Source organism: Pecten maximus, chromosome 15 (assembly GCF_902652985.1).
Source record: "Pecten maximus chromosome 15, xPecMax1.1, whole genome shotgun sequence".
Lineage (NCBI taxonomy): Eukaryota > Metazoa > Mollusca > Bivalvia > Pectinida > Pectinidae > Pecten > Pecten maximus.
In genome coordinates, this window is record NC_047029.1 from 17319389 (window position 1) to 17346187 (window position 26799).

Genomic DNA, 26799 nt, shown 5'->3' on the forward strand with positions numbered 1-26799 from the left:
AAAAAATAAACTAAAAAAATGCAAGAATAGTCAGAACGAGAATTTTAGAAATTCGCCTTCTCTAAGTTCCTTCAAGTCTAATGTAAACAAATCTATGGCGTTAAATGATATAATGTAACAAGCTCTTTATTAGCTCATTAATATTTATTTAATTCTTACATTTTGATAATTTGAACAAAATAATATATCGTTGAAATCATCATCATGTAAGAAGACTACGTGTACATAGTCTTTCGGCGGCCCGCCCATGATGAAACCGGATGGTTACCTCTTGCGAAGAGAAGAAATGCGTGAAAACTGTCTTTAACTATTTCTATAGTTAAAAATCAGGCACCTTATTTTCTCATCGACTGACTGCCAAATTAATGTATTTTGAAAATGTAGCTCCTTATAATCAGCGAAATGCACATTTATTTAGAGAACAACAATCTCGTTTACAACTGTCAAAAAACACTTTCTTTACTTCTGCTTCAAAACTTTGGAACGACTTCTCGATAACAATTTTAGAAATTCGCCTTCTCCAGGTACCTTCAAGTCTAATGTAAACAAATCTATGGCGTTAAATGATATAATGTAACAAGCTCTTTATTAGCTCATTAATATTTATGTAATTCTTACATTTTGATAATTTGAAAAAAATAATATATCGGTGAAATCATCATCATGTAAGAAGACTACATGTGCATAGTCTTTCGCTATGAGAATGGCATACAGTTATACAAAAAACATAGATCTATATATGTTTCTGGTTATACTTTATCATATTTCATTTCATAATTAATGGCCAGAAATATTTCTTTATCAGAATATAATAATTAACCAAAATATCATTTTAGAATTTCATATCAAATATCCATTTCACATATATGTATATCAAAACCACATTTGAAATAATGAGATCAAATTATATATAATAAAAACAAAAATAAAAAAAAAACTCTAAATTAACGCGTATAACCATATATTATATTGTTTTGAATTAATATAACATTATCATCACGCATGAAATTCCGACGAAACAGCCGTATTCTATCGGTCCGAGTTAGTCATTAATGGTGCCTTGATTCATGGGCTACCATAGGTTACTTTCTAATATTGTAGACGTTTATAATTACAGTAGAGATTTCTGAAATTGTTTGGTTCGGTCAGAGACCTATATACTATAATAGTATATAGGTCTCTGGTTCGGTTTGTTTGGGGTTTTTTTCATTTTGAAAAAAAAAATATATAAACACATATTTCACTTATAGATACATCGCGTATAAATAAGTATTGTAACATTGTTGGCGTTATAAACATTTGTCATAAATAAAAAGAAATATCGATCCCCGATGAGCGTCGAACGGAAACAACCACTACTGTATTGTTTACTCGACGCATGCGTAATTCTCATAGTAACTACAAATAACACTTAAACTTTGTTCTATTGAAACGAAAAGAATAAAAAAGATTTTTAATGTTATTTTGTCTCAAACCTGACAAAGTTATGTATCCACAAATCAAGTAAGCTTACTACTAAGGAATAATATGTGAGATATCCAAAAATAAACAGAATTATTGAAATATTAATCTTTACGGAGTTCGCTTCGTTTGTTTTCGAGCACCTGTCTCTTACCCAGGCACATCCTACTGTTTATGTTTTGATAGTGTCTGTTATCAGCACCAGTTTGTCGTCTATCGCAAAAAAAAATGGAGAGTCTAAAAGCAAAAGCAAGGAATAGATCGAAATTTGTCGCAGAACTACACCGAAAGAGCCACTGTAAGTGTAAGCTTGGGGGTTTTGTGGTAGTCGTAACTGACTGTTAAACTGTAGATTTTAACGACAATGCGTTAACTTTGCGCTGATTGTTTATATTAACAACGTACAATTAATGACTTTTCAGGAAAAGAACGGAAAATTACAATACGATATATACATGTTCACTACTACCTAATCATGAATATCATGCGGTAATTTATACATCCGAACCTCGTGGTTTTGTCAGACTGATAAGTTATGTGGGTAATAGTTAATGATTTAGGATTCTACTGTGGCTTTTAAATTTGATTTTAAATTCGGTGTTCTTATCGTGTGTCTGGTTCCTTATCGCTTTACATCACTAAATACATATCAGATGATAATGAATTTAAGTCACATAAACATCCCGGTGTAATATTTAAATCTAATGGCACTTTTATGTAATGATCATGCATGTTAATGATACATATTTCATGTGCAAAAGATTAAGGTGCTTCAGTATATACATTTTAGTTTAAATCAATTTTATTGCAGATAAAAACAAATTTGGATTGGACAAAAGTTGTACAACTTACTTACGTCCTTTCCGTAACAAGGGAATATATACAAAATTTGTCCCACAACAGATTATTTTAATTAACTTATATTGTATTTTAACAAAGAAGGGAATAAAGATAGAAAGGGGCAGAACAGATAAGGAACACCATCAAAAACAGAATGTGGAGTTTTGTCAGATGAAAAACATGTATGTGGTTTATCAATATACTTGTGCCGAGAAAGATTTGAGAAATAACCAAACGGTCTGTAATCAATAATTGATTAACCCCACCAAAATGTTTTCATGTACGTAGATATATTTGTTAAGGGATATATAAACAGAAACATTAAAAACAGATATTTCAATATAGAATTTAATTATTTGAATAAGATAAAATGACCTAGTTTATAATTGGTATATAATCAGAAACTATAGAATTCAGAAAGCTTATCTAAACTATTTGTTTTTGTAAACGAGTTACAATACTATCATTGTATTGGTGTTCATCTATGTTGTGCCAAGCTTGTTTTGGTTGAAATGATCAAATTAGAACAGCTATTCATGTAAAACCATATAAACTGTCTAATTTCAGCTTTTTCTATGGCAAGCCATATTATATGATTTATTATATAAGATATCTTATAAAGAAAAGTTTATATCTTTGATGATCGGGGCCGCGGTGGCCGAGTGGTTAAGGTGTCCGGACACTTTAACACTAGCCCTCCACCTCTGGGTTGCGAGTTCGAAACCTACGTGGGGCAGTTGCCAGGTACTGACCGTAGGCCGGTGTTTTTCTCCGGGTACTCCGGCTTTCCTCCACCTCCAAAACCTGGCACGTCCTTAAATGACCCTGGCTGTTAATAGGACATTAAACAAAAACAAACAAAAAAACAAACAAATATCTTTTATGAGATATTGAGATATATCTTATATATTACATATTAAGATACATTGTAGCTCATAAACTTTAAATAAGATATCTTATAAACATATAAGATATCTTAGTAATATACAAGGTATGTCATACAGATATAAGATATCTTAATATATAAGCTAGAAAATTCCTGGATCACTTTTGCTCCATGAAACGACAACTTAAAATGTGCTTGCCATATTTTTCACATTGTTTTTTTTTACAAAAACCTGGCATGACATTTTAGATCAGCTATCTGAATTCTTTAGTTTTACATTACTTACACAAAAAAGTTTTGTAAGTTAAACAGACATAGGGAAGTGTGTGGCTAACCCGTGTAGACTTATTCCAGGTGTGTCTTAATTGACACAGATGACCTGGGGCTTATTCGTTTATACGGACAAATCGGTTTGTCAGTTTTTATTTCAGTCTTTATTTCATAAAAGAACAACACCAGTCTTACTGGTCCAACCGCTTGGTTCACAAAAACGAAAACGGCCCTGGTTACCTGTGCACATGCCTCGCCATTCAGAACAAACGTTCGTCAGCTAGTCAACTTTTCTCAAATTTCATACACAAGTTTTTTGCCAATTACTGATCAACATCAGTCATTTATTGATATCAACTAGTTGGCATAAATATAATGTTTATATACTCTTTTGGGATTCCGTTATTGTATTTGATGATATTGAATATTTATGTTGGCGTAATATGGGGAGTACATGTGTCATGATCCACCTTAAACATTCTGTGTTTGTTTGAACACAAATTGATAAGAACATCTCACCATAAAAAATGTTCTATGAAACAGATTTGGAAAAAAATAATAGATAAGCATAATAAAGATAAATTGATTTTAATGTATAAATCCATCAACCATTTCAGTTAAGTGATATAAGGTTAAATGATATCAAATAGATATCCAAGCATTAATTAGGTTTTAGCCCCTGATTATTTATTTGAAATTTGAGAAGATAAGATAAGTTTATTTCTGGTTCAGGACTTTTAAAGTCCTCTATACCAGACTCAAAATAATACATGAGATTGATATAGTACTAGTAAGGTAAGACAAATTAAATCCAAGCTGCATGGATGAAGTGAAATTCTACAAGTACAATTAAACATTAAATATGCTGTTAAATTAAATGCCAAACCTCGTTTATAATATATCATCCTGGTAAAATATAAAGGCAATATTCATCAAAGAAAAACTGAAATCTGTATGAATTTCACTATTTCTTGTTTTTCCCAATTTCACATTTTGTCGCGTAGAAATTCCTAATTCAATGGACCCTGGACCAAGTTGAAAAATTGTAGGAAAATCCCTGATACTTACTCTGTATGGTTCATTTGGTATATTCATCAGGTCTAGACGTTAGCCCATTTTAATTTGTGTACAAAATTAGTCAGAAAGCTCATGTGCAATTCCAGACAGAGGCATATAGTGATGTCACTAATGGATGATCTTCTAGTTGCTAATCATTTGTTTGTGATTAAAAAACATAAAAATGAATCCAATGTATCATAAGCTGTTTATTTCAAAATCATAATCATTTAATGAGTCTGTACTAGGACATGTCTTTGTATATTATGTGAAATATTTTTTTTGTAAATCAAATTGGAAAACAAAGAAATTTATTACATTTTTACCAGTGAAATATCAAAAATTATTCATTCTATAAAAGTGATATTTTTCACTAGTGAAAAATATCACTTTTGCTGATTTGACCAATCAAATTAATGATTAGAAAATACCAAAATAATTGACCAATCAGAAAGCCCGACATATATGTCAGCACCTGGACAGGGGAAACTACTTTTTAGCCCACCATCATCAGATGGTGGGCTATTCAAATCGCCCTGCGTCCGTGGTCCGTGGTCCGTCCGTCCGTCCGTAAACAATTCTTGTTATCGCTAATCCTCAGAGAGTACTGAAGGGATCTTTCCCAAATTTCATATGTGGGTTCCCCTTGGTGCCTAGTTATGCATATTGCATTTTGAGACCAATCGGAAAACAACATGGCCGACAGGCAGCCATCTTGGATTTTGACAATTGAAGTTTGTTATCGCTATTTCTGAGAAAGTACTGAAGGGATCTTTCTGAAATTTCATATGTAGATTCCCCTTGGTGCCTAGTTATGCATATTGCATTTTGAGACCAATCGGAAAACAACATGGCCGACAGGCAGCCATCTTGGATTTTGACAATTGAAGTTTGTTATCGCTATTTCTCAGAAACTTATGAAGGGATCTTTCTGAAATTTCATATAAAGGTTCCTCTTGGTGTCTAGTTATGCATATTGCGTTTTGAGACCAATTGGAAAACAACATGGCCGACAGGCAGCCATCTTGGATTTTGACAATTGAAGTTTGTTATCGCTATTTCTGAGAAAGTACCGAAGGGATCTTTCTCAAATTTCATATGTAGGCTTCCCTTGGTGCCTAGTTATGCATATTGCATTTTGAGACCAATCGGAAAACAACATGGCCGACAGGCAGCCATCTTGGATTTTGATAATTGAAGTTTGTTATCGCTATTTCTGAGAAAGTACTGAAGGGATCTTTCTCAAATATTATATGTAGGCTTCCCTTGGTGCCTAGTTATGCATATTGCATTTTGAGACCAATCGGAAAACAACATGGCCGACAGGCAGCCATCTTGGATTTTGACAATTGAAGTTTGTTATCGCTATTTCTGAGAAAGTATACGTACTGAAGGGATCTTTCTGAAATTTCATATGTAGGTTCCCCTCTGTGCCTAGTTATGCATATTGCATGTTGAGACTAATTTGAAAACAACATGGCCGACAGGCTGCCATCTTGGATTTTGACAATTGAAGTTTGTTATCGCTATTTCTGAGAAAGTACTGAAGGGATCTTTTTGAAATTTCATATGTAGGTTCCCCTCTGTGCCTAGTTATGCATATTGCATTTTGAGACTATTCGGAAAACAACATGGCCGACAGGCAGTCATCTTGGATTTTGACAATTGAAGATTGTTATCGCTATTTATCAGAAATTGCTGAAAGGATCTTTCTGAATTTCATTTGTAGGTTGCCCTCTGTGTCTAGTTATACATATTGGATTTTGAGACCAGTCAGAAAACAACCTGGCTGACAGGCAGCCATCTTGTATTTTGAAAATTGAAGTTTGTTATCGCTATTGTACAGAAGGTATTGAAGGGATCTTTCTCAAATTTCATATGTAGGTTCCCCTTGGTCCCTGGTATTGCATTTTGGGACCAATCGGAAAACAACATGGCCGACAGACAGCCATTATCGCTAAATCTTAAATTTTATATATAGGTTCCCCTTGTTTGAAAAGTACTAGATCTAGAGGGCTGTTTCTGAATTTACACAGATTAGTAAGACTTAGAAGAAGGGAAAAGTAGAGAAAAGATCAATCTGACATGGAACCTATAAAGATCATTCAATGGTGGGCGCCAAGATCCCTCTGGGATCTCTTGTTTTGTTTACATTAGGCCTAGTTAGCATACGGGGTAGGTTTTTCGTTGATAAAAAATGTAATAAACAGAATATCTAACAGTGTCTTCAGTAATACCAAATATATTTCACTCGTGTGGCTGATATTTTGATATTTTTCTACGGGGTAGGTTTTTCGTTGATAAAAAATGTAATAAACAGAATATCTAACAGTGTCTTCAGTAATACCAAATATATTTCACTCGTGTGGCTGATATTTTGATATTTTTCACTTGTGCTGCGCACTCGTGAAAAATATCAAAATATTAGCCCCACTCGTGAAATATATTTGTTATTACTGAAGACACTGTTAGATATCCTCTATATAATATTATAGAAACTTTGATCTTCATATGAATATTTCTGTTTCAGTTTCAATCCCAGAAGTTGAACGTTTACTAAAAATGCATGAGAAAATATCTTCAGATTCTCATGGAAAATCGGACATAACAAAAATGGAAAGACAAAGATTTACAGATGTTCTTTATGCAGAATTTAGAATGACAGACGATGTCTTGATAGATCGAAGTAAGTCTACCTTAATACTAAATGTGTTGACTTTTGCTGATATCATAGTTATGAGTCTGTCAATGTTATAGCAAGTCAGTGATTATTAGTCTGAAATTAATATTGTTATTTGAATTGATAAAGTTATAAATTCAGAAATATATTATTGTATATGTATATTAATTCAGGAATCAATTAAAAAGAAGAAAATTATGTTTCTATTTTGAAAAAAATCATGAAGCAAGAAATACAAACTTATGCTTATCAACTTACCGGTATACTTAAGTGATGGGCTGTATTGGCTCAATGTAGTGGCTTAGATGACGTACCCTATATATCTTTTCATGTCTGAGGCGAAAGGTGAGTGTGTTACATCTGTTGCAAAATACATTTTGATGTTTTTAAAGATTTTTCTGGTTATTTTCAAAACACTGATTAATATATTTATATGAACTATCCGGACAGATTCACAGTTTCTGTAAAAATCAAAGTGTGGAGGCCACTCATAGGTGCTGTGCATGAGGGATTGATATACTATATATAAGTTTAACTCTTAGATCATTAATCTGTGATGTCCTTATGTTTCTTGATAAACCACATCGCGATTCTCTATACATTCCATCTGTATGTAAGATTCCTGTGAATTACTCTCCCAGTTTATTTTTGGTTTCTAAGTTTTTAAATTGTACTCAATTTACTGGTTTTTTTCTCTCCATGTAATAACTGATCTGTATTCTTATTAGACATCTGACAACTTTAGTTAGAAGAAACTTGTCTCGGAAATTTAATTTGTTCCCGATGAATTGGCCTACTTTAATATCTGTTCCGGTGACTTGTTGAATCATATGTTCATGTTATATACTTTGTACAAGTATTTCACTATCGACTGATTTAAAACATGCAACCTAATTATTGCTTACGGAATCTTTGTTGCGGAAACAAGCTAATGTTAGGTTTTGCCTCATAATCACTTCAACCAACTCAACCAGCACAGCCATTTTTGTGTGACCTATTTCTCTGAAATGACAAACAGTTCAGAAGTATTCTACTTTCATTTTAAGTATCGAATGTAAAAGCAATCTGAGATTTCACTTATGGATTTCAAATTGGTAAATCCGAGACTAAAACAGTATTTGATGGTCGAAGTCCATTTTTATCAACTCCAGAGCTCGAGGTGACTTAAGCTTCCCAATGTAGGTCTGTGCTCAGAGAGGAGAGAGACAGAGGGGTTACCGTCAATGATGTAGGTCTGTGTTCAGAGAGGAGAGAGACAGAGGGGTTACTGTCAATGATGTAGGTCTGTGTTCAGAGAGGAGAGAGACAGAGGGGTTACCGTCAATGATGTAGGTCTGTGTTCCGAGAGGAGAGAGACAGAGGGGTTACCATTAATGATGTAGGTCTGTGTTCAGAGAGGAGAGAGACGGAGGGGTTACCGTCAATGATGTAGGTCTGTGTTCCGAGAGGAGAGAGACAGAGGGGTTACCATCAATGATGTAGGTCTGTGTTCAGAGAGGAGAGAGACAGAGGGGATACCATCAATGATGTAGGTCTGTGTTCAGAGAGGAGAGAGACAGAGGGGTTACCATCAGTGATGTAGGTCTGTGTTCAGAGAGGAGAGAGACAGAGGGGATACCATCAATGATGTAGGTCTGTGTTCAGAGAGGAGAGAGACAGAGGGGATACCATCAATGATGTAGGTCTGTACTCCTAGAGGAGAGAGACAGAGTGGTTACCGTCAATGATGTAGGTCTGTACTCCTAGAGGAGAGAGACAGAGGGGTTACCATCAATGATGTAGGTCTGTGTTCAGAGAGGAGAGAGACAGAGGGGTTACCATCAATGATGTAGGTCTGTACTCATATATTATGATATCACTCATTCGAATAGGTGATATCACTTCATGAAACGAATAGGTGATATCACCAATTTGAATAGGTGTTATCACTCATTCGAATAGGTGATATCACTTAATGAAACAAATAGGTGATATCACCAATTGGAATAGGTGATATCACTCATTTGAATAGGTGATATCACCTATTTGAATAGGTGATATCACCAAATGGGAATAAATAGTAAAATGGCGCCCCATAGATGTAACATTATTGTGAGCAGCGTCATATGTAGCTCGTGCTGGCTGTCTTTATATTACCTGTGTGTGAGATCAATTTTTCTCTTACCCTGGACAGGGATATCCACAGTTTTACCGGGGTGAGATTTTCTTATCTCACCCTAGGGAAAAGACAAGCTACACGTGCTCTTTGAACATGCTCTTGTTCTTGATAGGGTGAAGTCACTATGACCTGACCCGAAACGTTTGAATGTTATATATCAGTATTATTAACAAAAGAAATTAAAATGAATCGTAAGGTGTAAAGCATCTGCTGCAGCCTAATTATCACAACAGTCATCCACCGTCCACTCTTGGGGAACGATTTAAGTTCCCAAACACGAGGCTTGCTGAGTGTTTGGGAATTTAACAACCCCCCCCTTGGGTTGGGATCCCCCTATATCTCACCCTAAAAGGGGTTAAAGATTCTATTAATCTTTTCCCTAGCAACTGTCGGATAAGCCTGTGAAGTAAAAAAAATACCACCTCTGCTCAGGTCCACTGACCTTGACCTTCATTCTCAATGAAATTACTTGACTGCGATTTAAAATCATTTTTTGGACAGTGTTGGACTTAATATGTAAATGATACAGTCTATTCCTACTGTGTATCGAATATGAATCTTTCAGTTAGAAGAGATTATGTTAATATGTGATAAATATATTTTTTACAGTTTTTCGAGCTTTTGATGTTGATGCTGATAGCTATATTAGTGCAGAAGAATGGGTTCTTGGTCTCTCCATATTTCTGAGGGGTTCTGTAGAGGAGCAGATTAAATGTAAGTTTCTTACAAAAAAGTGCTTCATTGACATCATGATCAAGATATGATCATTCAATAAAATAAAGACAACAGTGAACAACTTTGTGTTAGGACTTTAAAAGTCACTCTTTTCCTTTATATTTTCAAAACCACTTAAGGAGAATTGTTTAGACCTCATCATTTAAAATTTTATTTTCACTCAAGGAGAATTGTTTAGACATGCATCGTTTAAAATTTCATTTTCGCTCATTATTTGAAAAACCCACAAATAGATCTTATGTTATTTCAGGTAAGAATAAATCCTAAACTCTATTGCCTAATCATGGAGCAGCCAATTTTGTGGGAGTGAAGTCATCTTTTGTCAGCCATATTTATCTGACAACAAGTCCATCACAGATATTAAGCCCACTCAACATTGTCTATCACACTTCAGTAACAAATGTTATATCATTGTCCTGTAATCAAACTGTCCCTATTATTAATGTCACAATTGTTCCGGTGATTGCTGAAGATGATACAATACTAACTATCATTTATGTAATTTTGCTTGTATTTTTTTTTATCTTTGTGTATTTTAGACACATTCAAAGTGTATGATCAGAATGCAGACGGCTTCATATCAAGAGAAGAAATGTTCCAGTTTCTCAAGAACTCCTTAGTACATGTAAGTTGGTGTATATCACTTACTCCATTGTATTATACATCGTGTGTTAGTGTCACTTACTCCATTGTATTATACATCATGTGTTAGTGTCACTTACTCCATTGTATTATACACTGTGTGTATATCACTTACTCCATTGTATTATACACTGTGTGTATATCACTTACTCCATTGTATTATACACTGTGTGTATATCACTTACTCCATTGTATTATACACTGTGTGTATATCACTTACACCATTGTATTATACATTGTGTGTTAGTGTCACTTACTCCATTGTATTATACACTGTGTGTTAGTGTCAGTTAATCCATTGTATTATACATCGTGTGTTAGTGTCAGTTAATCCATTGTATTATACATTGTGTGTATATCACTTACTCCATTGTATTATACACTGTGTGTATATCACTTACACCATTGTATTATACATTGTGTGTTAGTGTCACTTACTCCATTGTATTATACATCGTGTGTATATCACTTACTCCATTGTATTATACATTGTGTGTATATCACTTACTCCATTGTATTATACACTGTGTGTATATCACTTACACCATTGTATTATACACTGTGTGTTAGTGTCACTTACTCCATTGTATTATACATCGTGTGTCAGTGTCAGTTACTCCATTCTATTATACATTGTGTGTTAGTGTCACTTACTCCATTGTATTATACACTGTGTGTTAGTGTCACTTACTCCATTGTATTATACATCGTGTGTTAGTGTCACTTACTCCATTGTATTATACATCGTGTGTTAGTGTCACTTACTCCATTGTATTATACATTGTGTGTTAGTGTCACTTACTCCATTGTATTATACATCGTGTGTTAGTGTCACTTACTCCATTGTATTATACATCGTGTGTTAGTGTCACTTACTCCATTGTATTATACATTGTGTGTTAGTGTCACTTACTCCATTGTATTATACATTGTGTTAGTGTCACTTACTCTATTGTATTATACATCGTGTGTTAGTGTCAGTTAATCCATTGTATTATACATCGTGTTAGTGTCACTTACTCCATTGTATTATACATCGTGTGTTAGTGTCACTTACTCCATTGTATTATACATTGTGTGTTAGTGTCAGTTAATCCATTGTATTATACACTGTGTGTTAGTGTCACTTACTCCATTGTATTATACATTGTGTGTTAGTGTCACTTACTCCATTGTATTATACATCGTGTGTTAGTGTCAATTACTCCATTGTATTATACATTGTGTGTTAGTGTCACTTACTCCATTGTATTATACATTGTGTGTTAGTGTCACTTACTCCATTGTATTATACATTGTGTGTTAGTGTCACTTACTCCATTCTATTATACACTGTGTTAGTGTCACTTACTCCATTGTATTATACATTGTGTGTTAGTGTCACTTACTCCATTGTATTATACATTGTGTTAGTGTCACTTACTCCATTGTATTATACATCGTGTGTTAGTGTCACTTACTCCATTGTATTATACATCGTGTGTTAGTGTCAATTACTCCATTGTATTATACATTGTGTGTTAGTGTCACTTACTCCATTGTATTATACATTGTGTGTTAGTGTCACTTACTCCATTCTATTATACACTGTGTTAGTGTCACTTACTCCATTGTATTATACATCGTGTGTTAGTGTCACTTACTCCATTGTATTATACATCGTGTGTTAGTGTCAATTACTCCATTGTATTATACATTGTGTGTTAGTGTCACTTACTCCATTGTATTATACATTGTGTGTTAGTGTCACTTACTCCATTGTATTATACATTGTGTGTTAGTGTCACTTACTCCATTCTATTATACACTGTGTTAGTGTCACTTACTCCATTGTATTATACATTGTGTGTTAGTGTCACTTACTCCATTCTATTATACATTGTGTGTTAGTGTCACTTACTCCATTGTATTATACATCGTGTGTTAGTGTCACTTACTCCATTGTATTATACATTGTGTGTTAGTGTCACTTACTCCATTCTATTATACATCGTGTTAGTGTCACTTACTCCATTGTATTATACATCGTGTGTCAGTGTCAGTTACTCCATTCTATTATACATTGTGTGTTAGTGTCACTTACTCCATTCTATTATACATCGTGTTAGTGTCACTTACTCCATTGTATTATACACTGTGTGTATATCACTTACTCCATTGTATTATACATCGTGTGTTAGTGTCACTTACTCCATTGTATTATACATCGTGTTAGTGTCACTTACTCCATTGTATTATACACTGTGTGTATATCACTTACTCCATTGTATTATACATTGTGTGTATATCACTTACTCCATTGTATTATACACTGTGTGTATATCACTTACTCCATTGTATTATACATCGTGTGTTAGTGTCACTTACTCCATTGTATTATACACTGTGTGTTAGTGTCACTTACTCCATTGTATTATACATCGTGTTAGTGTCACTTACTCCATTGTATTATACATTGTGTGTTAGTGTCACTTACTCCATTGTATTATACATTGTGTTAGTGTCACTTACTCCATTGTATTATACACTGTGTGTTAGTGTCACTTACTCCATTGTATTATACATTGTGTGTTAGTGTCACTTACTCCATTGTATTATACATCGTGTGTTAGTGTCACTTACTCCATTCTATTATACATCGTGTGTTAGTGTCAATTACTCCATTGTATTATACATTGTGTGTTAGTGTCACTTACTCCATTCTATTATACATCGTGTGTTAGTGTCAATTACTCCATTGTATTATACATTGTGTGTTAGTGTCACTTACTCCATTCTATTATACATCGTGTGTTAGTGTCAATTACTCCATTGTATTATACACTGTGTGTTAGTGTCACTTACTCCATTGTATTATACACTGTGTGTTAGTGTCACTTACTCCATTCTATTATACATCGTGTTAGTGTCACTTACTCCATTGTATTATACACTGTGTGTTAGTGTCACTTACTCCATTGTATTATACACTGTGTGTTAGTGTCAGTTAATCCATTCTATTATACATTGTGTGTTAGTGTCACTTACTCCATTGTATTATACATTGTGTTAGTGTCACTTACTCCATTGTATTATACATTGTGTGTATATCACTTACTCCATTGTATTATACATCGTGTGTTAGTGTCACTTACTCCATTGTATTATACATCGTGTGTTAGTGTCAGTTAATCCATTCTATTATACATTGTGTGTTAGTGTCACTTACTCCATTGTATTATACACTGTGTGTTAGTGTCACTTACTCCATTCTATTATACATCGTGTGTTAGTGTCACTTACTCCATTCTATTATACATTGTGTGTCAGTGTCAGTTAATCCATTGTATTATACATTGTGTGTCAGTGTCAGTTAATCCATTCTATTATACATTGTGTTATTGTCAGACTAACAAATAATGTATAGAATGGATTAACTGACACTAACACACAATGTATAAGTCTCCTTGTCACAGTAAGATAGACTACATCCTTATAAGTCTCCTTGTCACAGTAAGATAGACTACACCCTTATAAGTCTCCTTGTCACAGTAAGATAGATTACATCCTTATAAGTCTCCTTGTCACAGTAAGATAGACTACACCCTTATAAGTCTCCTTGTCACAGTAAGATAGACTACATCCTTATAAGTTTCCTTGTCACAGTAAGATAGACTACACCCTTATAAGTCTCCTTGTCACAGTAAGATAGACTACACCCTTATAAGTCACCTTGTCACAGTAAGATAGATTACATCCTTATAAGTCTCCCTGTCACAGTAAGATAGACTACATCCTTATAAGTCTCCATGTCACAGTAAGATAGACTACACCCTTATAAGTCTCCTTGTCACAGTAAGATAGACTACACCCTTATAAGTCACCTTGTCACAGTAAGATAGATTACATCCTTATAAGTCTCCCTGTCACAGTAAGATAGACTACATCCTTATAAGTCTCCCTGTCACAGTAAGATAGACTACATCCTTATAAGTCTCCTTGTCACAGTAAGATAGACTACATCCTTATAAGTCTCCTTGTCACAGTAAGATAGACAACACCCTTATAAGTCTCCTTGTCACAGTAAGATAGACTACATCCTTATAAGTCTCCTTGTCACAGTAAGATAGACTACATCCTTATAAGTCTCCTTGTCACAGTAAGATAGACTACATCCTTACGTCTCCTTGTCACAGTAAGATAGACTACATCCTTATAAGTCTCCCTGTCACAGTAAGATAGACTACATCCTTAAGTCTCCCTGTCACAGTAAGATAGACTACATCCTTATAAGTCTCCTTGTCACAGTAAGATAGACTACACCCTTATAAGTCTCCTTGTCACAGTAAGATAGACTACATCCTGATAAGTCTCCTTGTCACAGTAAGATAGACTACATCCTTATAAGTCTCCTTGTCACAGTAAGATAGACTACATCCTTATAAGTCTCCTTGTCACAGTAAGATAGACTACATCCTTATAAGTCTCCCTGTCACAGTAAGATAGACTACATCCTTAAGTCTCCTTGTCACAGTAAGATAGACTACATCCTTAAGTCTCCCTGTCACAGTAAGATAGACTACACCCTTATAAGTCTCCTTGTCACAGTAAGTTAGACTACACCCTTATAAGTCTCCTTGTCACAGTAAGATGGACTACATCCTTATAAGTCTCCCTGTCACAGTAAGATATACTACATCCTTATTAGTCTCCTTGTCACAGTAAGATAGACTACACCCTTATAAGTCTCCTTGTCACAGTAAGATAGACTACATCCTTATAAGTCTCCTTGTCACAGTAAGATAGACTACATCCTTAAGTCTCCCTGTCACAGTAAGATAGACTACACCCTTATAAGTCTCCTTGTCACAGTAAGATAGACTACACCCTTATAAGTCTCCCTGTCACAGTAAGATAGACTACATCCTTAAGTCTCCTTTTCACAGTAAGATAGACTACACCCTTATATTATAAGTCTCCTTGTCACAGTAAGATAGACTACATCCTTATAAGTCTCCTTGTTACAGTAAGATAGACTACACCCTTATAAGTCTCCATGTCACAGTAAGATAGACTACACCCTTATAAGTCTCCTTGTCACAGTAAGATAGACTACATCCTTATAAGTCTCCATGTCACAGTAAGATAGACTACATCCTTATAAGTCTCCTTGTCACAGTAAGATAGACTTCATCCTTATGTCTCCTTGTCACAGTAAGATAGACTACATCCTTATAAGTCTCCCTGTCACAGTAAGATAGACTACATCCTTATAAGTCTCCTTGTCACAGTAAGATAGACTACATCCTTATAAGTCTCCTTGTCACAGTAAGATAGACTACACCCTTATAAGTCTCCTTGTCACAGTAAGATAGACTACATCCTTATAAGTCTCCTTGTCACAGTAAGATAGACTACATCCTTATAAGTCTCCTTGTCACAGTAAGATAGACTACATCCTTACGTCTCCTTGTCACAGTAAGATAGACTACATCCTTATAAGTCTCCCTGTCACAGTAAGATAGACTACATCCTTATAAGTCTCCTTGTCACAGTAAGATAGACTACATTCTTATAAGTCTCCTTGTCACAGTAAGATAGACTACATCCTTATAAGTCTTCCTGTCACAGTAAGATAGACTACATCCTTAAGTCTCCTTGTCACAGTAAGATAGACTACATCCTTAAGTCTCCCTGTCACAGTAAGATAGACTACATCCTTATAAGTCTCCATGTCACAGTAAGATAGACTACATCCTTAAGTCTCCTTGTCACAGTAAGATAGACTACACCCTTATAAGTCTCCTTGTCACAGTAAGATAGACTACATCCTTATAAGTCTCCTTGTCACAGTAAGATAGACTACACCCTTATAAGTCTCCTTGTCACAGTAAGATAGACTACATCCTTAAGTCTCCATGTCACAGTAAGATAGACTACATCCTTTAGTCTCCTTGTCACAGTAAGATAGACTACACCCTTATAAGTCTCCTTGTCACAGTAAGATAGACTACATCCTTATAAGTCTCCTTGTCACAGTAAGATAGACTACACCCTTATAAGTCTCCTTGTCACAGTAAGATAGACTACATCCTTAAGTCTCCTTGTCACTGTAAGATAGACTACATCCTTAAGTCTCCTTGTCACTGTAAGATAGACTACATCCTTATAAGTCTCCTTGTCACAGTAAGATAGACTACATCCTTACGTCTCCTTGTCACAGTAAGATAGACTACACCCTTATAAGTCTCCTTGTCACAGTAAGATAGACTACATCCTTATAAGTCTCCCTGTCACAGTAAGATAGACTACATCCTTACGTCTCCTTGTCACAGTAAGATAGACTACATCCTTAAGTCTCCTTGTCACAGTAAGATAGACTACATCCTTAAGTCTCCCTGTCACAGTAAGATAGACTACACCCTTATAAGTCTCCTTGTCACAGTAAGTTAGACTACACCCTTATAAGTCTCCTTGTCACAGTAAGATGGACTACATCCTTATAAGTCTCCCTGTCACAGTAAGATATACTACATCCTTATTAGTCTCCTTGTCACAGTAAGATAGACTACACCCTTATAAGTCTCCTTGTCACAGTAAGATAGACTACATCCTTATAAGTCTCCTTGTCACAGTAAGATAGACTACATCCTTATAAGTCTCCTTGTCACAGTAAGATAGACTACATCCTTATAAGTCTCCTTGTCACAGTAAGATAGACTACACCCTTATAAGTCTCCTTGTCACAGTAAGATAGACTACATCCTTATAAGTCTCCATGTCACAGTCAAAGTTAGGTAGCATTCCCCCCTTAAATCTATAAGTAATATATATAAATCTAATGATTAATGATATCATAAAGCTGTCTTACGACAGGCAAGTGAATACAGTATTGATTGACCTTAAGGCAATTAACATCGTGACAAAAGGGGTTCATTTTCAAAATGTATAACTTTTATTTGAATGAATATACTCATGATATTTTAAATTTTTCAGATAACTCCATGCATTTTGCTATATATTTGTTACACTCTTTATTTTAGATACAAATAGAAGAGGATCCCGATGAAGGAATTAAAGATATGATAGAAATTATCCTGAAAAAAGCGGTAATTATGAGACGCCTATCCAATTTGACAGGAATATTATGGCATAGCGTTGTCAATCCAGCATACTTTTGTTTGCGTGGAGATCTCCTCGTACATTTATTGACTGTTCTCTTTGAAATTTTATTCACATTATAATAATGATATATAGTTGCAATTCCTATTAAGGAAATTTGATGTGACTATAATAATTTACAAAGGTTAATATCTTTTGTCTATTTCAGTATTTGATATTTGTGCAGAGACCTCTTTCTACATTTTTTCTCTCAGATTTTCTGAATCTTAATAATCTTATAATCATGGTATAATGTATATATAAGTGTGTTTCCCTGAGAGGCATTTTGATTTGACTAATTTTGCATAAGTGATTAGCCTTCGTTTATTTTTGTCCCTGATTACTGGTATTCCTCAAATTGTTAGAAAATGAAACATTGACATTGTAGTAAAAGATAAAGATTAAATCATGCCATGTAACTTCTAATAAAGTATTATCCTCAGATAAGCCCCCTCCCTTAATATAAAAGTTTAGTACCATATTTATCCTCAGATAAGCCCCCTCCCCCAATATCAAAGTTTAGTACCATATTTATCCTCAGATAAGCCCCCTCCCCTAATATCAAAGTTTAGTACCATATTTATATATTCTGCATATTACTATTCTGAAATCGGTTATCTGCAAACATGAAGAAGGGGGGCTTATTTGAGAATAGATGTGTTAACCAGCTCTTGTCTCTATACAGGATCATGACCATGACTCAAAGCTTTCAATGAAGGACTTTGAAGAAACTCTCCTAGATGAAACTTTGATGCTTGAGCTGTTAGGGCCATGCCTACCATCACGAGAGGTACTACAAATGCTTGATACTTTTACTTTGTTAAATGATCTCTGAAAGGTTTATATCTCCTTCTGTAGATTTGACCAAACTTCATCTTTATAAAGTTTAATTCAGTTGAGTCAAACACTGCCAGGAACTGAATACCCACCTTACTCTCACTGTGACTTACGGTAGAGTCAGAAAGTTTTGATTTGAATTTACCCTACTCTCAGTAAGTCAGGGTACAGTCGGACACTTTTGAGCTGAATTTATCGTACTCTCAAAATAATTCATGGTAGAGTCAGACACTTTTGAGCTGAATTTATCGTACTCTCACAGTAACTCACGGTAGAGTCAGACACTTCTGACTTGAATTTATCGTACTCTCAAAATAATTCACGGTAGAGTCAGACACTTTTGACTTGAGTTCAAACCAGTGTTAAATATATAGTAATGTAAACAAAAGCAAATATGATTATTTTTAGGTGCAATATTTGAATTTTGAATTTAAACACTGTATTTGTTTATATTTCTTAGAATACATCTATTGATAGCACTTCATTGAATCACTTACCCTGTAACTGTGGTGGTTCTTCTTTTTCTACTTTCAAATTATTCAAACATTCAGTTAATATAACCCTGAATGTTGCAGCCTAAATAAGGACCTCACTAGCTCGGTAGAGCATCTATGCTGATGATGATCCGAGTTGCGTGGGTGATTTCTGTCTGAGGTAGTTCGTATTTCGCAGAAAGCTTATATCGCAGACTATCATGCTTGTGTGTGGACATATTTTCTCTGGATAGCAAGTGGAGGGCCTCACAAATGTTGTTCAGTAAGGTAGCCATGTTGTTCATGGTAGTCCCACCTCAAAAAGACCATGCATGGCTATTCATGTGTCAGTAAACCTAACAATCACACAATCTGTTTGAAATCAGTCAAGCACAGTATTGAATGAATCAAATATACTCCCCGACTCAAAGACATACTTGTGTATCAAAAAAGTCAATATGCTAAAAATATATTTAAATTGTCTGAAAAAAAATCTTTCATTTGATTTTCAGGCCAAGGCAAGGTTTCTCTCCTCAATTGCATGCGACAGGAAATAGAATGATTTCTGATTACGACCAGCAGAAGTAAAATGAAGAATATCAAGATTGGAACAAAACTGTGGTACAAATCGTTAAAACATCACATTGAAAACACATTCAAACAAAGCATTATTCGCCCAGGTCATTTCAGGGTGAATTCTTATTTGTAGTGCGTTAATGTGAACAAAAGCTGGGATATATAACTTTACATTTTAAGAATTGATAGGATGTTTTGTAAAGCTTATGATTTACTAAATTAAATGAATTTTAACTACAAACTGTTTGGAATAAGATATGCATTTACAATCAATTATTTTAAATACCAGCTGTCAAAGTATTGAATTTTTTAAATTTAATTAACAGTTGTCAAACTAATATTGATATATCAATTAATAATTTTAGAAGGACTTGTTTTTCAAATGAATATTTAAATTTTCATTTTTCTACAACATTATCAATTTAGATTTACTTGGGACAATCAGTTGATAGGATGAATGCATGTTGGTACAGGTTATTTATGTTGAATGAATTCAAAAATTACAGAGTGTACCATGTGTTACTATATACATGTATATCAAATTTTGAGCCATGGAAATTCTTGACAATTTTTTAGCATAAAAATCATTCCTATAAAATTATGACATATTGCCATTATAAGTTTATAAAACTGTGCACTGACAACTGTCAAACAAGATATTTAAGAGTGTAACAATTCAAGTACATGTAGTAAGAATTTACTTTTTCATGAATGTCTGTGTTTTCAATATTGTTTTGCAGAAATTAAGGCATTAATTATATAATGTCCCAACACTGTTATATATCTCCAACGAAATTTTTTTAAATTAGTTTGTTATTTCCTATACTTAGAGTTGCATGCCCATATACATGTTCTGTGAAAGAAATACAAATCTTGTAGTTTTCTTCATCATAATTTTGTTTGTGGTATTTGAGATAAACATTTTCCAGTGTTTTTGGTGATATGATATTTTAACAAACTTAAAAACAAAATTAAAAAAAACAACAAAAAATTGGTAGGACTATTTCTATCAGTTATTTTCCAATATTAAACACTAGTTAACAAGATCAACCTCAAAAGTCATTAGTTTAACTTGTATCTGCATTTTTTTTACAAAATTATGAGAATAATAATGTGCTTAAAGAAAGCTAAATAGTGTATCAAGATTTGTACATGTATATAAACCCCTAACGTAGCAGGGCTAATCCTCAAATATGGGCTGTGAACAAATGAGTGGTAGGCTTATTCCCAAGCATTGATTTATAAATACCCTGTAAAATACAGTAGAAACATTGTCTGCTATGTATATATATAGATACATGTCTTATTAAGTATATTTAACAGACATTTGCTGTATTTTTATGCAAAAGTTATTGAGTTGGAGTTTTTGCAACATTTTTAATCAAATGCATAATACATGTTTTAAATCAACTACTGAAACTGTCTGTTCATGTTATCACACTCGGCCCAAAGCTTCTAGTAGAGCAACATTGTGTCAGCATAATAGTTAGAAGTTTCGATGTGGTAATTTTGTGAGTGCCAATTGTTTGCAGATTTAATTCTAGATATCATGTCTTTTACATAAGCATGAATTTTTTGAATATTTTGATATATTTTTATTTGAAGTTTTTAAGAGTTTTCCCGAAATGTCAGTATTTGGAAGATAGCTTATTGCTTATTTTAAAATAGGTATTTAAATTTTGTGACTTATTGCTTATTTTATAATAGGAATTTAAAGTTTCAGACATATTGCTTATTTTATAATATGTATTTAAGTGTGAGACTAATTGCTTATTTTATAATATGTATTTAAAGCTTCAGACTTATTGCTTATTTTATAATAGGTATTTAAAGTTTGAGACTAATTGCTTATTTTATAATAGGTATTTAAAGTTTCAGACTTATTGCTTATTTTAGAATATGTATTTAAAGTTTGAGACTTATTGCTTATTTTATAATATGTATTTAAAGTTTGAGACTTACTGCTTATTTTATAATATGTATTTAAAGTTTCAGACTTATTGCTTATTTTATAATAGGTATTTAGTTTCAGACTTATTGCTTATTTTATAATAGGTATTTAAAGTTTCAGACTTATTGCTTATTTTATAATATGTATTTAAAGTTTGAGACTTATTGCTTATTTTATAATAGGTATTTAAAGTTTCAGACTTATTGCTTATTTTATAATAGATATTTTAAGTTTGAGACTTTGTACATCTAGCCCAGTGGTCAACATATTTACATGTATATCAACAACATTCTTTAAAATAGGCCCTGGACTAAGGGCTTTATGTTTGTTTTGCAAATAGAAAAAATATCGTCTGATAATACATTATGTTGATGTATTTTTATTTCCTTCTTGGAAAAAGATATTTATATATCATCTGTATGATTTTAAAAGAATAACAAGGAATTTTCACATCAAACAAATTTCACTATTTTTTTGTTGTTGAGAGGTTGAATTGGTTTAAATACCTTATACCAGTTTTATAGGATTATAAGTACAAGGATTGTGAAATACACACATTTTATTCCCTGAAAAGAATGAAAAAAGATATAAAATAAGATTTAAAAATTATCATAAAATGGACAAGCCATTAAATTTTTGGAAATAATACTGACTTTTTGATAAAATTGCCTTACAGTTTATATTTCCATTATGTTTTCAGCTGTTCTCCATTACAAATTTAATTTCACAACAAGTTAATGTAGCAGCTTTAACAAGACATGTTTGATATGCTTTTTTTTATTCTTTTTATTAGTTTTTGTAACACTAAGTTACTGTTGTTGTATTATTAAAACATTGACCTACTAGGTATGCATTGAATATCATAAAACAAATCATTTGATGACAGCTTATTTTTATCAATGATTTTCATTAAATAACATGTTTCAAGGTAACTTTTGTACTTAGACAATGATTACACATTAAATTGTGAAATATGTTTTAATGAATGAAGGATTGAAATATTTTTTCAAGTTGGATACTTTGCAAAAATCCTTAAGAATATTTTAATTATTCAAATTAAGATTGTTGTTTTTCAATTGGTTGCATAATAGCGTATACATGAACCTGAAGTTGCACAGTTTGTGAAATATTTTCTGAAAAGTTTTTCGTGCATTTTTCTTCTTTTTTTTTTCTTGCTATTTTTGTGATTGATAAGTCATATTCTATTTTTAATGAATGTTTTTCCAATAGAATTTGAATATTTAACAGAATGTTTCATATCCATACATTATGGAAATTACCTCATAGACCATTTTATACTAGTCTTGTATCCGAGTAACACTTCACAAAAGAAGCATAATCTATCTCAAAATAACATCTTTAGAACTGTTTTTTTTATTAATTTATGTCCTCAACCGTTTTATTTTTGTAAAACCATAAAATTATAAGCACAAAGAAAAAAAAACGGTGTCCTTAGCTCTAATATTATTCAAACATTTTTGTTATTTTTTTTCTGTTTTAAACTGTTAACAAATGAAATGTTGTGTGTTGAAAAATGAATATTTTGATAATAAAATTATTTATTTTTAAGAAATATATTTGTTTAAATGTGTTTACAAAATTATTTTTATAAGGTGCAAGTTGTTTTTATTTATTTACAATACATGTAATACCATGTATATTTATACGTCTATTTCATCTATGTTTGTGAAGCTTGTTACGTGTACTTGCAATCATTACAGTGAGAATATTAATCCACAACATCGTGATCACCTTGGTTCTAAAGCATTTTCTTGTAGAGCTTTTTATCCAAGTCTTAAACCAAGTGGCCCATCATGGAGTAGGATAGGTAGTTATGATGGTTACTTAATTACTGGATGGATGGACACAAGCCTGCATATTATTAGTGTTGGCCATTCATACAGCTGGGTAGAACATTCAGTTCAATCACAGAATTAACATTGAAGTTTAGTTACAGGTGTACATATGTGAATACTTAATTCCATATTTTGGAAATATTTTCCATATACCTATATATATGTTAATGTTAAATTTGTGCAAATCTGACAATGATTTCCCCCAAAAAGTTACCAGATCGGTTGATATCATTTCTATGTTCACAAAAGTTAACTCCTCAAAGGGTGAAGGAATTCACACTGGGTTGGGAAGGTGCCCCCGGCCCTGTTTGGCATCAAAAGTAATTAATTAATCTTAAATTGTCACAGCATTCCGGGAAAATACAGAGTCAACTTTTAGTAATATATATGTTACTGGTCACCAAGCTATTGGTAAGGCTTTGGAGATATAACTCTCAACCATTTGGTGTAACAATTGGATACAAACACTTTCATATACACAGAGATATATCCCAGCATTTGTGGAATTCCAGGGTGTAACAATGGATAGATTTAGTTAAAGGTGATCCTTAGCTATATTTCAACACCTTTACTGATTATAAATAGAAAGCTTAACCTTCCCCAGCAAAACAAGTTTACACAAGACCACGATACGCATTATGGTGATTGTTGTTAATATAAATCAATATTTATCTTAATTTCACTACTATAATTCTATATGTTGTAATAGACATAAAGAACTTTATTTTCTCTTTTCATTTTTTTTTTTTTTTTGTAATTTTTATATCAATACTCAAAACATTTTTGAAAGTAAGCCTGCTCTGGTGAGAATAAGCTTACTCTGGTGAGAATAAGTTTACTCTGATGAGAATAAGCTTACTCTGGTAAGAATAAGCTTCTATGGTGAGAATAAGCTTACTATGGTGAGAATAAGCTTACTCTGTTGAGAATAAGCTTACTCTGATGAGAATAAGCTTACTCTGGTGAGAATAAGCTTACTCTGGTGAGAATAAGCTTCTATGGTGAGAATAAGCTTACTATGGTGAGAATAAGCTTACTCTGTTGAGAATAAGCTTACTCTGTTGAGATTAAGCTTACTCTGGTGAGAATAAGCTTACTCTGGTGAGAATAAGCTTTCTCTAATGAGAGTATTAAGGTGTTTGTAAGCTATACTCTTGTTTTACATAGAAAAAAAGGAAAACAAAGAACATTTTTTACGCAGATCTCTTTATGTCTGTCTATAGTATTAATGAAGCTTCTATTTTAATACTCATTTACAGTACTCGGACGGGTCTTGGTTTGTAACCTGGATCTGACATCTCCATCTCCTTTGTGTGTTTAGATTGGCTTTACTCATATACCTTTTAGTACTTAGAAAAAAACTGCAAGAATTGCAATATTGTGGGAAGTCAAATCTACCTCTGGATGAGAAAGTGAAGATATTACATTTTGTAGCATACTGGGCTGGTGAAATGTAGTTCTTACATTGAAGCTTGTGGGGTCACAGTAGAGAGATCGACTTTATAACTACATCAGAATTGACAGCTATACATGTATATTGGTTTGTATATGTTTATAAGACATTTTACATTTGTGTTCTCAGATTTCTTTTACTTTTCAGTTCCTCACATATTGTGTACCTGTAAATCTAGTTTGTTCCTATGTCCAGTGTACTAGTTAGTGTACTAGTTAACATTGCTTGGGGAATTTATCACTAACCAGTGATCAAATGTGGTGCTTAAAAATGTCATCTAGCATCTGTGACCTACAAACTGGCCCAATATATGTCATTTATTTGACAAACACCCATGACAACTTCAAGCTGATGGCCAAGTACTCATTCAAGGCTTCAACATTAGACCTCATTGATTTTGAAAGTGGATTAACTAATCTTCCTCTAGTGAACCATGTTTTAAAAAAATGTTGGTGTATAGGATTTTGGATCTGAAGAAGTTGTTTTAAATGCATTTGACACATGTGATGTTTGAGGGATTTCTATAGCACTCTTCTTGACTATGGCTGCCATCCATTAATTAGAACTCCAGAAATTTCAGTTCTAAGAAAAATGTCTGAGGAACTGAAAAGTAAAAGAAATCTGAGAACACAAAATGTCACAATTTGTCTTATATTATCCCAGTTATGTACTTAATATACAGAAATCCTTAAATGTTGCCTTTTATCCTAGTCTGGTCAACCTGTGATGGATACATCTTTATATAATTTTGATATATATTATATTTCTCTCTTCTTTCTGGTCTATTTGAAGTTTGAACTGAGAAGAAAACGAATCAAATTATTTTAAAGGTACATGCTTATATATAAGTTCATATGCTACTCTTGCTATATATCTAAAATGCACATGTCACTTATCTCCCTTGAATTTTAATTGAATATTTTTTTACATTTAACTTATTATAAGATTATCTAGTTATGTCAAAACTTGATAAATATGCTACTTGGTGAATGAAACATGTAAAATGTCATATACTTGTCTTGTAATGATTTTTTTTCTGAATTGTAGAACTATTTGAAATGGATATATCCATTTGTTTATTATCCTGGAAAGGAAGTTTAGAAGGCACATGTTCAAAAAAGAAATACACAGCCTTAATAAGATCAATTCCTTGTGTAGCTTTGAAAAATTTAAAACATTATAGCACACCAAAATTTACACAAGCCACAGAAAAATAATACTGAAAACTGTTTTTTTTTTTTCACTTAAGGCAGTATGTGACTTGTAAATATTTAAATGGCATCAGCTTCCCAGTGTGCAAAGACATTGAAATTTCAAGAATATATATCTTGTTGAAACTGTTTGGAAAACTTTTTGGAGTTGCCAATTTGACTGAATTTAATTGATGCAAATTTGTCATACCATGAAATATTTGACTGAATTTAACTATGCAAATTTGTCATACCATATAATTGACGCAAATTTTGTCATGCTATTAACTATATTTAATTGTTGAAAAATCACAAATTTTAGTGTGATTTTCTATTCTTTTGGAGTGTTTTAACCATATTCTAAAGCCTATTCTAGTCTGTGATGATTATTTACGATAGTGTTAACGTTTTTACCTGTCCTATAACACCTAACGTGTGTACATGTGTGTTTGGCTTTTATAATCACGGTTTGTTGTTTCTGTCATGGACAGGTCCACTAAATAGCTTTCTTGTTTGTTGTTATCATGTGTGTTTGTCACTTTGTGGATTTATAAATATATATTTGTAATCAATTTATGTGTTTCTTTAATCTATG

General features: G+C 33.0%; 1 protein-coding gene across 2 annotated transcripts; it reads left to right on the plus strand.

Annotated features, from left to right (window-relative positions):
* Window positions 1-1609: 1609 nt before the first annotated feature.
* Window positions 1610-26776, plus strand: LOC117343635 (EF-hand calcium-binding domain-containing protein 1-like). 2 transcript variants are annotated; one of them, XR_004536047.1, is made up of 8 exons: window positions 1610-1759; window positions 7044-7199; window positions 9961-10065; window positions 10626-10711; window positions 17751-17816; window positions 18554-18658; window positions 19691-21887; window positions 21927-26776. XR_004536047.1 is itself a non-coding variant. In XM_033906078.1 (7 exons), exons 1-7 carry the CDS (start codon window positions 1690-1692, stop codon window positions 19733-19735), a joined length of 633 nt encoding a protein of 210 aa, XP_033761969.1. In that variant the 5' UTR covers window positions 1610-1689; the 3' UTR covers window positions 19736-26776. The 2 variants fall into 2 exon arrangements, 1 of the variants encoding a protein (XP_033761969.1); XM_033906078.1 differs by having other exon boundaries at window positions 19691-26776.
* The last annotated feature ends 23 nt before the right edge of the window (window positions 26777-26799 follow it).

What these genes read in the sequence shown, in the direction of transcription:
- LOC117343635 (XM_033906078.1), top strand. Translation starts at nt 1,690, where the DNA reads ATGGAGAGTCTAAAAGCAAAAGCAAGGAATAGATCGAAATTTGTCGCA. An exon ending in ACTACACCGAAAGAGCCACT is followed by an intron (nt 1,760 to 7,043) that starts GTAAGTGTAAGC and finishes TTTCTGTTTCAG; the next exon opens with TTTCAATCCCAGAAGTTGAA. An exon ending in TCAAGAACTCCTTAGTACAT is followed by an intron (nt 10,712 to 17,750) that starts GTAAGTTGGTGT and finishes TCTTTATTTTAG; the next exon opens with ATACAAATAGAAGAGGATCC.